The sequence below is a fragment of the Cercospora kikuchii genome (assembly GCF_019650295.1).
Source record: "Cercospora kikuchii DNA, contig_00002, whole genome shotgun sequence".
NCBI lineage: Eukaryota > Fungi > Ascomycota > Dothideomycetes > Mycosphaerellales > Mycosphaerellaceae > Cercospora > Cercospora kikuchii.
The window spans coordinates 1,395,527-1,411,862 of NW_025408583.1; the positions used below are offsets into that span (position 1 = coordinate 1,395,527).

The 16,336-nt window shown below is 52.1% G+C and overlaps 7 protein-coding genes across 7 annotated transcripts; 3 read left to right on the forward strand and 4 right to left on the reverse strand.

Annotated features, from left to right (window-relative positions):
* Positions 1-962: 962 nt before the first annotated feature.
* Positions 963-2,482, reverse strand: CKM354_000277000 (uncharacterized protein; the record flags this gene model as incomplete). The annotated part of the gene is made up of 2 exons (XM_044797936.1): positions 963-1,118; positions 1,172-2,482. The coding sequence occupies 2 exons, from the start codon at positions 2,480-2,482 to the stop codon at positions 963-965; spliced, it is 1,467 nt and encodes a 488-aa protein (XP_044653871.1).
* Positions 2,483-3,094: 612 nt separating this feature from the next.
* Positions 3,095-6,727, reverse strand: CKM354_000277100 (uncharacterized protein; the record flags this gene model as incomplete). The annotated part of the gene is made up of 1 exon (XM_044797937.1): positions 3,095-6,727. One exon carries the CDS (start codon positions 6,725-6,727, stop codon positions 3,095-3,097), a length of 3,633 nt encoding a protein of 1,210 aa, XP_044653872.1.
* Positions 6,728-7,197: 470 nt separating this feature from the next.
* Positions 7,198-8,649, forward strand: CKM354_000277200 (uncharacterized protein; the record flags this gene model as incomplete). Its single annotated transcript, XM_044797938.1, has 1 exon — positions 7,198-8,649. The coding sequence occupies one exon, from the start codon at positions 7,198-7,200 to the stop codon at positions 8,647-8,649; it is 1,452 nt and encodes a 483-aa protein (XP_044653873.1).
* Positions 8,650-9,170: 521 nt separating this feature from the next.
* On the reverse strand, positions 9,171-9,821 carry CKM354_000277300 (uncharacterized protein; the record flags this gene model as incomplete). The annotated part of the gene is made up of 1 exon (XM_044797939.1): positions 9,171-9,821. The coding sequence occupies one exon, from the start codon at positions 9,819-9,821 to the stop codon at positions 9,171-9,173; it is 651 nt and encodes a 216-aa protein (XP_044653874.1).
* A 704-nt stretch (positions 9,822-10,525) lies between these two features.
* On the forward strand, positions 10,526-11,920 carry CKM354_000277400 (uncharacterized protein; the record flags this gene model as incomplete). The annotated part of the gene is made up of 1 exon (XM_044797940.1): positions 10,526-11,920. One exon carries the CDS (start codon positions 10,526-10,528, stop codon positions 11,918-11,920), a length of 1,395 nt encoding a protein of 464 aa, XP_044653875.1.
* A 135-nt stretch (positions 11,921-12,055) lies between these two features.
* CKM354_000277500 (uncharacterized protein) lies at positions 12,056-12,981 on the reverse strand (the record flags this gene model as incomplete). Its single annotated transcript, XM_044797941.1, has 2 exons — positions 12,056-12,830; positions 12,914-12,981. The coding sequence occupies 2 exons, from the start codon at positions 12,979-12,981 to the stop codon at positions 12,056-12,058; spliced, it is 843 nt and encodes a 280-aa protein (XP_044653876.1).
* A 589-nt stretch (positions 12,982-13,570) lies between these two features.
* Positions 13,571-15,632, forward strand: CKM354_000277600 (uncharacterized protein; the record flags this gene model as incomplete). Its single annotated transcript, XM_044797942.1, has 3 exons — positions 13,571-14,160; positions 14,211-14,456; positions 14,507-15,632. 3 exons carry the CDS (start codon positions 13,571-13,573, stop codon positions 15,630-15,632), a joined length of 1,962 nt encoding a protein of 653 aa, XP_044653877.1.
* Positions 15,633-16,336: the final 704 nt, after the last annotated feature.

The window sequence follows — 16,336 nt, forward strand, 5'->3', positions numbered from 1 at the left end:
AGAAGCCGGGCCTTCCTATCGCTTACCAGCTCACAGCCCAGCCCGTGGCACATCCCGCCTCTGCAAGCCCCATCTAGGCGATCACAAAAGGACAACAATGCACGAAACGAGGCTATCTCGTTTAGCCACCTTCTCCAGTCCCACCACATGTATGTATGCTACAAGCAATGTCACGTCACAGCACGGCACGGCCAAAAAGCATCCTCAAGGCAAAGAGAATCCATACAACACGCACAACGTGTTCGGCGGCTCTGGCACACGCGGTTGTCAGAAAATCGCTCGCTTGCCCTGCATTTCACAATTTGCGAAGTCTCAAAGCGCCAGTAGCGCCAGGTCAAAATCTCGCAGAGGCTAAGCCACGCAGAGAGGAGAGCAAGTGGGAGTCCAGAGCAAGCTGTCGTACCGAGAGACTGGTTCGTGGTTCGTACGGAGAGCATCACATGATCGTGGAAGCAAGTCTTAGCCTCAGGGGGCTTAGATCCGGGAGCCTCTTGTGCCTCCAAGGCAGACTGACGCTGTTCGCATACAGGCTTCCAGGTTGCCACGCAAGCCCCAGTTTACATAAGCGAAAGTGCATGCAGAAAGGCGACACCTCGAATGATAGGAAGCCTTGTCATTGTTGGTGAAAGCCCAATTGTCGTGAAGTTTTCTCATTAGTTAGTTCTGTACTGTACATAAAGTAAGCTCGTTGCGTTGGTGGTCTCTCTGCCTTGCTGTAATCACCGCCGTGCTGCAAATGCATATGCAGCCTTTATGCATACGCCCGGAAATGCCAAGTCCTGCATGCATCCTGCCGGCGAAGAGCTATGCCGACACAGCCCCGTTCGAGCCTATGCGTGCTCTGCGCGTCCTGGTGCAAACCGTCCCGCTGTCCATTGTGGTGCGGCCTCAAACCTCGATCAAAAAGCAGGGAGTCCTTGTTGGTATCGCACGAAGTGACGACGCCCCATTCTTCTAAAGCTCTAAAGCTCGGAATGGGCTGCCGCTGTCGTCGCACTCTCGTATTTGCTTGCGATGCTTTCGACGGCATCCTTGCCTTTTGGTGGGAAGAAGTTTCCGTCCTTGAGTGACTTGAATGCGAGATCAAATCGCGCACCAAAGAACCAGGCCGCAGCGATCTACGAGTAAAATTGTTAGCCGTGTTCAACACCAACGAGAGAAGCCAGCTCACCATGCAGATCGAGACCACTCCTAAAGTAGCAACGATGGCCAAGATCATGAAGAAGACATCCTTCTTCGCCTCTGCCTCCTCCTCCTTTCTCCTCGCCTCCTCCGCTGAGTCTACCACTGTGCTGCCGGCAGGCAAAGTCCTAGGCGTCTGCGTCGGGAAAATTGTCTCAATGAACTTCTCGATCTTCCCGCATGCGACACTGATCTCCAAGAAGTTCGGATCGCTAGGGTTATTCTTCCTGTGGATTTTCCTCGCAAATCGTCGGAAGACCTCGCAGACCAATTGCAGATTTTGTGTGCTCTGCATCATCAACTCACACGCCGAACCTTTCGTGATCTTCACGTTTCTCTCGAAGATATCCGGGTTCTGGAAACACAGCTCCAGCGTTGCAATGGCCATGGTCTGGGGGATCGCAACGAAGTTGAACACACTCTGCTCCTTGACTCCAGCCATGTAGAACAAGCACTCATCCGCCCTCTTCAGCGCCAACAACACCATCTCACTACTACAGGCCAAGGCCTTCTCACGATTTTGCGGTTCGAACAGATCCGAAAACTTCTCCACGTGTTTCGACCAGACCTCCTTGGGCCAGAAATATCTCTTATCCTCGTGATCCTCTCGAATATCACGGATGATGTTCGTCTGCTGGAGAAATTGTCCCATGCTTTCCATCAGCTCGGGTCGCTGCAACAGCACTGGGTTCGCGAGTTTCGCTTCTACGAACAATCTCGTCAAACCCTCTCCCACCAGTCCCGCAACGTAGTGGCAGTAGAGCTCGTAGTCCTTGATCGTCTTCACTCCATTCGCATTGTGATCAGCGTTCTTCGCATAATCTGCCATGCCGTTTCCCATCTTCTTGGTGATATCCTTGATGATGGCCTTGTACTCCGTCTTTTGCTTATTGAACTCCTTAGCCACGACATCGAATTTGACCAAAAGCTCCCTGTCCTTCTCATTCGGTCCATTGCCATCAAATGTCCACGCTTCGTCCTCAATAAATTCGTCAAACTTCCTGAGCAGAGGTTCTTTGCGCTCAATGGGGATTGTCATATCGTCTTCGATGGTGTCGAGACCGCGGAGGATGAGGTAGAAGAGGCAGACGGGAACAAGGAGTTCGGGGTGCAGCTCTTGGATCACAGCGGCGAAGGAGCGGGAGGTGAGGTTGAGAAAACGAAAGCATTCTTTGAGGTTGGCGGACTCCTTGGACTCATCGCGTTCGTGGACGGGGTTGTGCCAGGTTTTCCATTGAATGATGGCGCGGAGTTCTTGGAGGTGGAAGAGATAGTACGCGACGGTTTTGGCGGAAGGCATGTTGGGCGATTGTGTTGTGTGTTGTGTTGACCGAGAAGAAGTTGGTCGGAAGTGGTTTGGGGTTTCTCGCTGTTGCTAGACGGGATAAGGTAGGAACGCAGCTGGATCGTCAAGTCCGTGTCGTTCTGGCCACAGGGTGTGCGGAGTTCCTGCTGCGCTACACCACCTCACTTTTCTGAGCAAGTGACAAACGTACGAGTTCGTAGTGGTCGAGGGTTGCTTCAGGCGAAGAGTCCGACTGATTGGACAAACACCAATGGTTCTGGCATCGGTGTGGGCATGGGGTGGACCCTGGATGAGGAGAAGAAATGGCCTGACTTTTCGCCATGGGGGCCCTAATCTTATTCCAATTCGGCTCCACAAACATTATTGCTTGTGCTGCTACTTGCCTTGTTTCACCTTATAGACTACTCAAAGAGGGCAGCACGTCGTACAGTTCATCACTTTGCATCCACAAGTAATGATGAGGGAGGCGATGATCGTAAAATCTCTGCTGCAATGCATACGGCAGCTTTTGTCCAATGCCGCGAGACACTTCTCCGCTGACAACATTAAATACTACGCTGGCATTCTGTACAACAGCACATCTTCACTGTACAGCTGATCACATACTCAATCGCTCCCACGACTCCTCAGTCGCCTCCCAAGCGGGCCAACGCTGGCGCTCAGCTTCAAATTCTCTTTCTCCTTCTCCGCGACCCCCAACGCCCCTCCAGCAACTGTCATCCGCGCACTACGCTTGGTTGGCAACTTGCTATCGCTCTGTTGATGCACAATGCTGTCAGTCTTGTGTCTCTTCAGTCTTGGCTCGGGCACCTTGCAAGCATCCCCAACGATGTCTTCCTCCTCATCAGCACCCTCTTCGCTAATGGTGAAAGTTGCTGTTGCTGATCCTGTGTTTGCTAGTGCGTTAGCATCTAGCTCTCGAAGACTTGCCACACTACTTAGCGAACTTGCAGTCTGAGGTCGAGAAGTAGGTGCCGAGCCAGGAGCAGTAAGGACTGGTGGAGTGTCGGTGAAGACGTTGGTCATCTTTGTTGGACTAGCTTGGGGCTTGCTTGGACTGCTCTTAGAAGGACTGTTTCTTATCTTCGATGGCGAAAAGCGCTTGTTAGGCGACTTCGGAGGCGAAGCGAGAGGATCCCGAGGCACTATGCCGCGCATTCGGTTGAGCAGAGTTTCGTGGCTCTCTGTGCGAGGGAGAGTAGTTGGGTACATGTACTGCACCCGAGCAGGAGTCTCGCCGGTGATTGAGTACTCTGCTAGCTGAACAGAGCTGTTCTCCTCGCGAAGACTGCGAAGCGCTTGTCGCACTTCTCCGTCTTCAGCCAGTGTAGGAAGTGTCTGAACGAGAACTTCGGCGCGATCCTGCATATCGATATCGAGTGCTTGGGTTCGATTGTAGGAGGTCTCGAAGTGCTCGCCGATGTTGCGATAGCTTTCTTGGACGTTGCTCGCAAGTTGTCCCAAGCTGGCTGTGTGGGCATCGTGATGCTCCTCATTCTGTGCACGAACTCTTGACACAATTTCGTCCAAAGCAACAAGCTGATTGTCCATTTGAGCCATTTGTCCATTTACGATCCGAACAGTCTCGCCATGGACTGCTTTCGTAGTCTCGGTGATCTTGATCGTATTCTCGTTTGCATTGTTCCAATCCGCTTGGAGTTTGGTCTTAATTGTCTCTCGGGCTTGGACAGATGTATTGATCAGCTCTTCGCCACTTCTACTCCAAGAATCCATGCCATTGCCATAAGTCTGCTGCACGACAGCATATTCGTCGGCGGATGTCTTGATGCGCTTGTTAGCACTCTCCAGGTACCCAGCCATTCGCGACTCTTGTGCTGCGGCAGAGTTGTTGATCAGCGAACCAATTTGCGTCAGTAAAGCCTCGCGCTCTTTGGCCGCAACCTCACGCTCTTTTTCTACAGCTTGCCTGAGATGATCTTGCGAAGAATGACTGGCCTCGACAAAACTTGCATTCGCCTCTAGTATTTCTTGACGTAAGCGTTGAGCTTCTGCCTGCTGCTCGTTCATACGACGGATGAGGTCGTCAAACAACGTCTTGAAGTCTCGTCCGAGTGTCACATAAGAGTCCTGCAACTGGCAATGAAAGGCGTCCAGTTCGGTAGCGATACCTTCGCTAATGCGTTGTGCAGCAGAGGACATGTCGTTCAACCCTGCACCGACCTTGTCTTTCACGTCCTCACGAAGTGTGCCAATTTCGTGCAACACTTCGTTCATGTCATCTCGCGACTTGCTTGTCTGGGCGTCCACCTCTGCTTGTGACGCCTCAAAAGCAGCAGCCTTCCGTTGCAAGAACTCCTTTGACGATTTCAACTCTTGCATTTCGTCAGATACGAACGACTGCATCCGGCCAGATAATGCAGCGATCAGACACTCCTGCTGCGCGCGATGTGCCTCAATGCGCTCTTCGATGCTCATCGTTGCAGTCGACACCTGGCCTTGGGAGTCTGCCCATCGGGTTCGATTCACATCCTGGAGATCAGACCGTCTTCGAAGTTTTGAGTGCAGCTTATCGACATGGTTCGTGGTGGTCTCCAGTGTTCCCAAAAGATCTCCCCCAACCTCAGCCAACTTCTCCTCGGTCTCCTCGTGGGCTTTTCGGAGCATCTCCTCTTCAGCCAGAACGGTCTTTGTGTGCTGCAGTACGAGCTCAGTCTTAGCGAGCACGCCCTTGGTGCTGTCCAGAATTGTTTTGGTCTCCTCATTACTCTTCTTCAAAGTTTGGAAGTTGCTGGTGAGTAAGAACAACTCATTGACTTTATTGCGCAGATTCACTTCCATAGTCTCGATTCTGTCGCGTTGCTCTTCGCTTAAGATTCTCCGCGACTCCGACTCGGTTGTAATATCCTCGTAAGCTTCGGCGGTGAGGTACACACCGTTTCGCTGTCTTGTGGCTATGAGTTCCGACTTCAGCTTCTCGATCTCGGAAGTCCACTCCCTAAGCAGCGTCTTCTTCGACATCATCTGGTTGACTTGTGGTTTGTTGCGAATATTCTTTGCGCGGAAGGCATAGTCCAGAGTGCTGATCGTCTCTTCGAGGTTGCTCTTTGCCGGAGACAAGGTCGCAATAATGCAAGTCTTGGTCTTGCCACCGAGCGAATCCTGCAGTAGACGCGTGAGCTTCGACTCTCGGTATGGAATATGGCTGCTCTTGTCGACCAGCGCGTTGATGACACGCCCCAATGTGAGCAGAGACTTGTTGATCAAGCCAGCCTCGGCTGCACGTTTGTTTTCTGCACCAGAGCGCTGAATGTTCTCAGATCCAGCCAAGTCCACGAGATTCAGCTTTCCAGAGCACACGAAGTCTTCTCCAGTGTCGGACGTGCGCTTCTGATATACTGTGATTGTAAACACGGTGTGAGATCGGGACGACAAATCGTTGCACTTTGTCGCTGCGACTTGTCTCTTGTGGCTACCATCTCGTAGCAATTTGATGCCTTTCGAGGCAGTCTTGATGTGAGTCTCCTCCATGCCTTGTACCATGGTTGTAGTCCTCCCATTCTTGTTGGCTTCGTCGAAAATTTTCAGCTTCGTGTGGTCATCGGCTGCAAGCAGATCGCGCAGTTCCTCGTTGTATAGTTCAATGAATGAGCATTTCACGCTATGCTCAATCTTCTCCGATTCATCGCCCAGTTTCGCGAATAGTGTATGCAGTACTCGTGGAATGATACCGGCTGCTTCAGGTATTGGGAGAGTGTCGCTGATGTCGCCTGACATGGTATATGTTTTCCCTGTGCCAGTCTGTCCATATGCGAAAATTGTGCAATTGAAGCCATTCAGCACTTCGTCCAGAATGGGAGCTACCACTTCCTCAAACACCATGCCCTGGTCAGAGGCGGGCGAAAACACCTTGTCAAACTGGTATGCCTTATTGCTCAACGCGCTTGGTCCCATCGACAATTCCACCTTCTTGCCCTTGATGCCATCGGTCGATACCACGACGCCGCTGTTCTCCTTGACTTCCCTGTCATTCCTCCCTCGACACCGTACCACCACATTGATGTTCGTCTCTTCTCCAGATTCGGGTTCAGGTCCAGCAGGCGCTTTTCGTTTTGGAGTCCTATTCCGCGACGACGCGATACTCTCTGCTGGCGATATCCGGCCGTTCATGATGGGTGTCGCTGTCGCAGCTCGGTTCACGCCCGGGCGGCCGAGTCCTGGGCGCATGGTGGGCACTTTGCGCGTCTGGCTCGCCCCTCTGCCAGAGCCAAAAGATGCCATTGCTGGCGCTGCTGTGTGTGTTGATATGGCGACTGATAACGGGCTTGGGTGTGACAGGCGCATATGCAGCCCATCCTGGTTTGTTTATTTACCTCGAGGAAGCTCCGACCGACCGGCTGTCCCTGCGTCGGCACTTCGTTAAGCCGCGCTGCGTCATCGCCCTCGCGATGCTGCACGAGCTCGTCCAGGCACCTCCACCACCAGCGTGTCCTTTCTCTCAACCATACTGTTGACAGACTGCTGGGGTCTTGGATACTGAAGCAGAAGCATCAGTGAGCTGAATTGAAAGTGCCACTTCATCCTGCAACTCCTCCACCACGCCGATCGACGCTGCCCGCCATGGCTTCCACATGACCTGGGTCCCGCCGCAGGCATGTGGTCGCAACAGCATGACCGCCTTTCACTGCTCCGACGACCCTTTACCCGCCAGCCAGCATAGACCTCACTTCTCACCGTAGACGTCTGCAAAGATGGCGGGCGACACCATCTCCGTTGTGCCTGGGCATAGCCTGGGCTTCATGGCTCTCGGCTCCGCTCTCCACGAGGTCCTCACCACGCTCAAAGACGACATTACGCGCTACCCCAAGATCGACCTGTCTTTCTCTCAATTGGCACCTCTCCTTACCCCGATCGTGGTTTCTCTGCCTGAGAATGGCCTTCGTCTTCGGTTTGACGGCTGCGACCAGCGTTTACGCTTGATCGAGGTCATGGATTTTGACAAAGCAAGAGTGGCTTACAAGGGCAGTGAACTGGTGAAAGAAGGCTCGACGGCTACCTTCAAGCGAATCTACCAGCTCTTTGGCGCTTCGTATCCGGGTGAATATCTACCACCCAGGACCGGCAAAGCTGGGACATATACTCTCTCGTGGCCAGGTGTTGCCTTTACCTTTCCGCTGCAGCACTCCGCATGGGCGCCAGATAAGGATCATGTGTCTCTACTTGGCTCGCATGCTGCCTCATCTGCAACCTTCATGGCTGTGTTTGAGGGCAACAGCTGGCCTGAAGCACGGGAGACGCTGTTTGTGAAGCCGCCTGAGGGGCCACGAACAAGTGCCATCGTCTCCCAACCACGCGACATGTTGCCTGCCGAGGTTGAAGCTGCTGTCATTAGTGGTGCTGGAAAGATCGAGCTGCTAAGACGTGCTCCGGCGTCTTCTTTCGACATCACGTTGGGCCGCACAACACCGCAAGACCTTCTCACTGAACTTGGTCCACCAGACGGTTATCATAAGCGGGATATGCAACCGGCGATCGAAACGTCTGCACACCCGAGGCCACGCAGTACATCGCGAACAAATGGAAGAGCGCATCCAACTCCTCCATCCAGCTATTCTTCGACTGGCACTGACACGTACGACACAGACTTCGACTCAGGCGATACCGAGGACGATGCAGCAGAGCGAGCTGGGCGAGAGACCTTTTGGAGCTACTTCAGACACGGTGTGGACATTCTGGTGGGACCTTACAATGACGAAGTCTCATTCCCGGAGGAGCTGTCGCACTTGCCACGAACACCACTGTCGTCAAGTCCACACCTGGTAGTTCTGAAGGTCGTCATGCACGGCAACATTCCCGGCTCATATGCCTTTAACCGGCATCGAAGATTACGGTGGCAATTATCGCTTCGAGGAGCAAGCAGCGTTCTCACATCCGAGCACACATTTGAAGAAATTCAGCCGGATCTCATGCAAGCATTTCGAGGTATCTGGCCCGAATCGGAGATGGGAAGAGGCAAAGTCATCAACCGGACATGGGGCGGTTCACCGAGTGATAGTAGTTTCTTCTTGCCCGATACCGATACGGAATTGGTGGAAGGAATTGGAAGTGAGAGCTTCATTGATAACAGCAAGCTGCATAACTTCCCGGGCCTGACCTTCGAGGTGTTGAGCAATGGCGCTATCAGTGCTCTGACCGTATCTTGATGAGTGACAGGTCGGCAGCAGGTCTTTCGATCTGGACCGGCTTTAGAGGAGAGTATGTATGTTGGAGAGTGGTCTGCGTACATCTTGTACGTCTCATAGCGGACGCATAGCTATGCTACCATGTACAATCCGAACACATCTTCTCTGCATTTCCAAATTTGACGTGAGAGTTTCTTACAGGAGTTTCATTAAGTTAAGGTTATGTTTCTGTGATATCGGCGGAGCCTCGCAGCAAATTGAGCCGCTGAGCTGTTACCTGGGCATGTTTCGCATTCACTTGGCTACATTCTGATCAAGTCACGCTCGTAGCAGACTTCCTGGTGATCTCTCGAACGAATTCTGCCAGTTCTTGCGGGGCGTGCTGTTTTCCGGCCGCTTGACTCCCATATTATGTGTTTTCCATCCAATTCTGATCGGTTCTCGCCCTCCACCGTCGCGATCGTAACGACAATCGTTGCAGGCGTGCCACCCATGGCTGAACCTCGCTCGTCCTGTCAAACCAGGCAAGCTGAAAATTCCCATTAAGCCATACTACTCCCCGCATCTTTCAACGCATATCGAATCTTCGCAATCTCCTCATATCCCGAAAACATCCCATGAGGCCCTCCAGCCCCTTTCAAAATATACGGCAAAGTTTCCACATACAATTCATGGCTCGCTGCGTACGGGTTACAAGCCTTACATTCCAGCTCCACCTCATATTTCGTGGCCAAAGTCTTCCCTTGGAACTCCGCTTTCGGCATCAATGTATCGCAGAATTGCACCCATGGCCATAGTTTCTTCCAGTCATCTCGATGTAATTGTTTGGTTACCCGGACTTGGATAGCGAATTTTGTGGTTGGGGTTACGAGGCAGCGTTCGAGAACTTGTATTGATTCGGCGAAATTGAAGTTTTGGAGTTGCCAAATAATTTTGTCGGGAGCGAAGCGCTTTATTGACGGATTACTGTTGGGCGAGGATGAGAAAGTCCCGAGAAATATTGGGCCGAATTCTGCTCGGATTTGTGTGTTGACTTGTGCTAGAGGGTGGTCGACGATTTTTCCGTTTCGGATGACTAGTTGTTCGGTATCTGAGGCTATGGTGTCGTAAATCATGTTGCGCAACTCGCCCGGCAGATTCAAGAAGGGCGAAAGTGCCGACGTTCGTGGTGTATAAGCATTTCGATCTGCCATTTTTAAGTGGGCCTTGATTTCGTTTGAAATACGGTGACTCGGTTCGCTTTGTGGCAGTTGTGTGTTCTTCCTCCTGGCAAGTACTGTGAAGGAAGGGAGGAAGTGCCGTGCACGCCGGCTGGCCGCCTAAGGTATAAAAGGGGACCTGGCAGAGAGCACAGAGCACGATTACGACTTTGCCATACAAGTTGCAGTACGTCACGTTAGTATTCTGTGCTTACTTCGTCATGGGCAGCGAAGCCGATTAGTAGATTCTAGCCAGGCGGGTACTTTATCTGGTGGCTGCGGGTGCCTCGGAGATAGGACTTGGTGACAGAGTCACGATTGGTGCTGAGCATCAAGGCGAAGATACGCCCGAAGAGAAGGGATGAGACATTTCGCAGAGTCACAGCGTCTGTGAGACCAGCGTGGGGATGGTCTGTGTGTCGTTCCCCGCATGCTCGCTCATCCTCATGGCTCACACTCCATTAGGCGCAAGTAGTTCTAATGCCGATGGTCAAGTGCCATTGATGAACATCAAGAGAAGCAATATGCTTTACATTGTAGACGTGCATGACGATCGTTGATGAGGAAGGCAAGATCGAGGAAGAGCTACGGACCGAGCCTTGGCTCATATCCCGAACGAAGCACGTCAGACGGCCAATGCGATCTCGGCGACAGCTCCAAAGCTGTTGGAAAGATGACTCTCGTTGCTGTTGTTGACAATGCAGCAGGCACTTTCGAAATTCTCGCGCTCTACTCCTGCTCGCCACCTGACTGAGAGTCTCACCAGATCGCTATCCCGACCCCAACTCCTACCCCACTCTCGCACATTCGCAGCAACAGCCATGGTCAAAGGCGATCCTTTCAAGCCCGCGAGTCGCGTTGCGGGCACGAGGCAGGATGTCTGGAGTATCGTCAACGAGGCGGCAGGACAATCCGAAAAGCCGGTCGTCAACATGGGACAAGGCTTCTTCGGGTACAATCCTCCCAAGTTCTGTCTCGATGCTGCGAAGGAAGCATTGGACAAGGTCGAATGCAATCAGTACTCTCCTACCGCAGGACGACCACGAGTACGAAAAGCAATCGCCGACGCCTACTCGCCCTACTTTGGACGTCAACTGGATCCAATGAAAGAAGTGACAATCACGACTGGAGCAAACGAGGGCATGCTGTCGGCCTTCATGGGTTTTCTCGAACCTGGGGACGAAGCGATTGTTTTCGAGCCTTACTTCGATCAATATATCTCCAACATTGAGATGCCAGGTGGAAAGGTTGTCTATGTGCCTCTACATCCACCAAAGGACGGCGCTACAAAGAGCACGAGTGCGGGAGAGTGGACGTTGGACATCAAGGAATTTGAAGCAGCGATCACGGATCGAACGAGAATGGTGGTTATCAACACTCCACACAATCCAATCGGTAAGGTCTTCAGTAAGGAAGAGTTGCAGGCTATTGGGGATATTTGCGTGAAGCACAACATCATCATTCTGTCTGATGAAGTGTATGATGCGCTATACTACGTGCCCTTCACTCGGATGGCCACGCTTTCGCCGGAAATCGCCAAGTTGACTTTGACTGTCGGCTCAGCAGGCAAGCTCTTCTACGCGACAGGGTGGCGAGTGGGCTACCTCATTGGACCAGAGCATTTGATCAAATACGTATCGGCAGCACATACCCGAATCTGCTACAGTAGTGTCAGTCCGCTGCAGGAAGCCACAGCTGCAGCATTTGAGCAAGCAAACGAGCACAATTTCTGGGAAGAGAGCAAGAAAGAAATGAAGAGCAAAGTGGATCGCTTGACGGAAGTCTTCAAAGAGCTTGATTTGCCATATTCTGATCCAGAAGGAGGATACTTTGTGCTGGTCAACCTTAGCAAGGTTAAGCTGCCCGAAGATTACGACTTCCCGCCGCATGTTGCGAACCGCCCTCGAGATTTCAAACTCTGCTGGTTCCTCATCAAAGAGCTTGGAGTAGCGGCTATTCCGCCGACTGAGTTCTTTACTGATGCGAACGCTCATATCGTGGAGGATTGGTTACGGTTCGCGGTGTGCAAGAACGATGATGTCCTCGAGCAGGCGAAGGAGCGTCTTCGAGGCTTGAAGAAATACATCCAATAGAAACACACCCGCTCGTCCTCCCGGACAAGTTGTGAAGCGTTCGGCTTGCGGAAGCGCCATGAGTTACTCCTGTTGCTCTGAGCGCAGATCATTTTGCTGCAATCCAGCAGAAATCTCGTAGCGATAGCCAGAAGACTACTCTGACCCCGATGCTGAGTGATCGACCGCTGCAGTGTCAGTGCGCATAATGCCTGAAAGTAAGCCATCCCGCTTGAAAACAACCGTAACCACACTCTGCCCTGTTCTGCCACCGAATTGGAATGTAGGATACTTCGCCTCATCGTGATACCGCAAACCACTGTCATCCGTAACCAGCCACGAAATCAGCTCCTCCTTCGTCCAGTTACACGACGTGACGAACAGATAATCGCCCGGCTTGATCAGCTTCTCCACCCGTTCCCTGTAGACCTCACAGGGATGCGGATGCCCATCCGTCCTCGGCATCAGTGAAATGGCATCGAAAGTTCCCTTATCCAGCACAACATCAAACCCGTCCCTCAACCACTCCTCCTCCGGGTCCTCAGTCAACAAATCCCACTGCTTGAATTCCACTTTCCCATACCCCTGTTCATCGTCCTCGCTCTCCAACTCCCCTTTCTTCTGCTCGTTGATTTGCTCCGCGAGCCGTATACTCGTAGGCGAGTAGTCCACTCCCCACATCTCTCCAATCCAGCGCTCACCACAATCATTCTCGTCTTCGCGGAGCGCAAAGAGCATGTGGCCGTTTCCGGTGCCTAGGTCCAGAAAACGCGTTTCTTCGCGATCGAGAGAGCCGCCTGAGGTGAGGTCGTAGGTTGAGAGGAGCTTGAGGACGACATCTTCTGCGTTGGACTCTTCGAACCAGTTGATTCCTTCGTCTTCGGGGTCTTCGGTGTGGTTCTTAAGTTCGCGCGTGTAGCAGTTCTCCCAGCTGTTGCAGATCGATCAGCATCTGGTGGCGATCGAAGGATTGAGGGAAGTCGCGGCGCGAGGCAATGTCTTCTTTCCACTTACTATTCCTTCGTGCCGAGCTCGCTCGGATCGAGCAATTTGCGCCCTTCAGCACCGGAAACTTCACCCATCTTTGCTTTGCTGGTTTTGGGGAATGTTCAAAAGTACTGCTGAAGTGGTTGGTGTAAGTACTGAATTTGTGTCACGCCGCAATCTCCCGCCCGAGCGGGCAGCGTGGAGATGTGGGGTGGACGAGAACGCGAAGGGGCGGCACAGCATTCTAGACAATGTCGCAATTGTATCGCGTAGGCGCTCCAGCTACTACAGTGCCACCGACCTGCATCTCATTGCGACTACTCAAAAGGGTATGTGGACCGTAATGGTATTTTGTCGTGATCGTCCGCCTGCCGCCGCTACGTCAGCCTCACATCCGGAGCCGGTTGGGAATACCAGGGCCATCCCTGAAGCACCGAGCAGCCGCGATGACTTGTGCACGAGACCGCACATGCCACGCTTCCGCTTGTCAGGTGCGTAGAGCTGGTGAGGTGAGGGCAGGAGAGAAGCTACTCTTTTCGTCTGTATCCTCCTTTCCTTGTTTCGGAAGGCCCCCACAAACGTCATCGAGACTTCAGCAGGCTGTCAGATAATCTTCGTATCTACAGTCGTGCACACGCCACTGACCTATGTACACCTAACGATGCTGCATAACCGATAGCAAACATGGCGGCATCACAGACCACCGGAAAACTATCGCCTGAACAGGCAAAGGCCCTCTTCGACGTATTGACGCACCAACAAGTATACAAAGAAATCGAGGACTTCAAATATCCCGGAGCTATCCACAACTACGGACCACCATTCCAGGATAGTGTCACTTCCCCTCAATCGCCTATCCTGCAGACCCTAGTGTCCAAGTTCCTGCTCAAGCTACCTGGCCTGCGAGATGTCTCACCTGAGTTCTGGAAAGGTCGTGTCGACACCTTGATAGATGAGCTTTCAGAGGCTGAGTTATCAGAGAGCTACGACAAGGGAATATTGGGTATTCGCAAGACTCTCGCCACTGCTATCTCGGCCCTGATAGAGTATCCTGCGAGGGGTGTGCTTGGAGGCTTTCCAAAAGAGAAAGTCAAGCGGTCTGCAAAATATGACACTTCGAACCCAGACGATGTCCTGCAGGCATGGAAAGATTGTGTTCAGAAGGCAGTGTATGGCGATTTAGTCGACGAGCTCTTCGATAAGGCCGCTGAGACGGACGACCTGACGAAACATGATTCTCTAGTGCAGGGCATGCACGAGTTCATGGTGGTGAAGTAGGTGGCAAGAAGACTTGAATACGAAGTTCTATGCTGACTTCAGACAGCATTGCGTCCATCATGCACTACACATTGGTGCTCTCACCAGAAGGCCCGACTATGCTGCGAATGTTATCGAGCGTGCACAATTTGATCCCATACACAATCATACGACAGACTCTGAAGGTCGGCAATGTCGCAACAATGCTCAGTGGAATTGTCAGGATTGTGCTAGCCAAAGCCAGTGTGGCAACAGTCACAAATTGGATCGGCTTGAGTAGTGGCGCTGATGAAGGCATGAATCTGATGCAACAGTGAGTTGGTCGACAGTTTTCTAGATATTGCACCCCCTAACCACATGCAGAATCATCTCCCAAGTCCTGGGCTGGGACAAGCGTGAGCTCAAGAAACGTGCAGAGAAGATCGAAAAGAGCAAAGACGCTCCACCAAAAGAAGTCTTGACTGAGATCAAGAACTGGTTAGGACGAGGTCGCGCGGAGCACGAGGAGACACGCAAAAGCAGCCAAGCGTCGAACATGTCAATTGTTGCGACAATACTTGCTCTGTCCTCAGTATCGGCAGAATTGTCGGAAGCACAGCACGCCAAAGCACAAGAATACCTGTCACTACAGCTGGGTATACGGGATCGACAACAAATTGTCAAGGTACTCTGCCAACGAAACCCGGATATTATCACTGCCGCGATCAGAGATGCGGTAGATGCATACACGCCCATGATTCGTTACATTCACCAGGCTGTCAACCTCAGCGACACGCTCTGGGACTTCGAACGATTCCTCACAGATATGCTCAAGATTAGTATGCCCAGCGACAGCACAAAACAGGATCAGAAACCACCCACGGTGGAAGACTTTGTTGATCTTCTGCACCGTCACCAGAGCAGTTGCCATAAATTCCTGCACCAATTCGCCAAGAATGGCAAGGAGATGACCGAATGGTGGAGGGAGTACATCCACATGGCGGCTTCGAACTTTAGGAAAGAAGACAAACCTCCGACGAGCGACTCCGTCGTACCCGATAAGATGACTACGGGTGCTCTCCAAGACGAATTGGAAGTTGCATTCTCGAAACTATCTGCCGACGACCAGAAGACAGTCCAAACTGAACTCGACGCCTGGAAGAAATATATTGACGAACTACACAATGCTTCCAATGCCAGGATAAGTTCCGTCATCAAGAGAACACGTTCTACGCCTTTCGGTCCTGGCGCATATCTCGCGAGATGGCAGCAATTACTTGATGAGACACCAATCACACCCGCGACTTCGAATGGACCTGTTCGACATGGCTCCGATGAGAGCGTAAAAGAAGACAGTCGAGCGGACGTGGAAGGAAACTCGGAGGGGAGTTTGATCACGGAAGAACAGGCGCAGAAAGCCGTTGGTGGACAGCTGCCTACCCCACCGAAGTGCGAAACTGTTTCCAAGTTGTTGTGGCCCAAGTTCACTCAATTATTGGTTTCGAAGTAGGTGCTCAGGTACGAGGATTGGATGCAAGCTCTACTTCAACCTACTTCACCACAGCGCGCGACTATCGGAGACAACAGCCCATGTGCACATACAATACAGCCAGAAGAATAGCACTCACATAGAAACGATAAGCAGCGCAGCTACATTTCTCGCCCTTCTTCATTCCATCTAATCTACCCAAGCAGTCCAGACCTCCAAAGACAACCTGACTTTTATCTGCGTCCCTCAAACATCGAACCACTCAAGGCAGAACTCAACAGCTTTCTTCCGCCCCTCCCACATCCGCCTTCCCCCCGGCGCTTCTGCCTCCTGTGCTCAGCCCACCACAAGAATAAAGGCTAATAAGGCTTACTGTTATTAAAACACCAAGCCGGAGCTTGAACCGCAAGGCCATTCCTTAGCTCGCGACAACCTTTTCACCAATCGCGCGAAGCACACCGTCGTTTTGAGCATGTGTAAGCATTGCAAAGCTCCAATAAAGTTCAAATGAAAGAAGTTTGTTCTCGATTCAAATTCAATAAAACCAGCTTCCTTTTCGGGGCAACGCATGCGACCATGGATCAAGCTTGGCGACAACCACGGGATCCGGAAGAACGAGCAGAAAGTACAGAACTGGTAGCAGTAGGAGGAGTAACAGTAGTGCTTCGTATGATCGTGCTATCTACTACTGATGACTCGCCTTTCTTCCCATTACGCGAAAATTG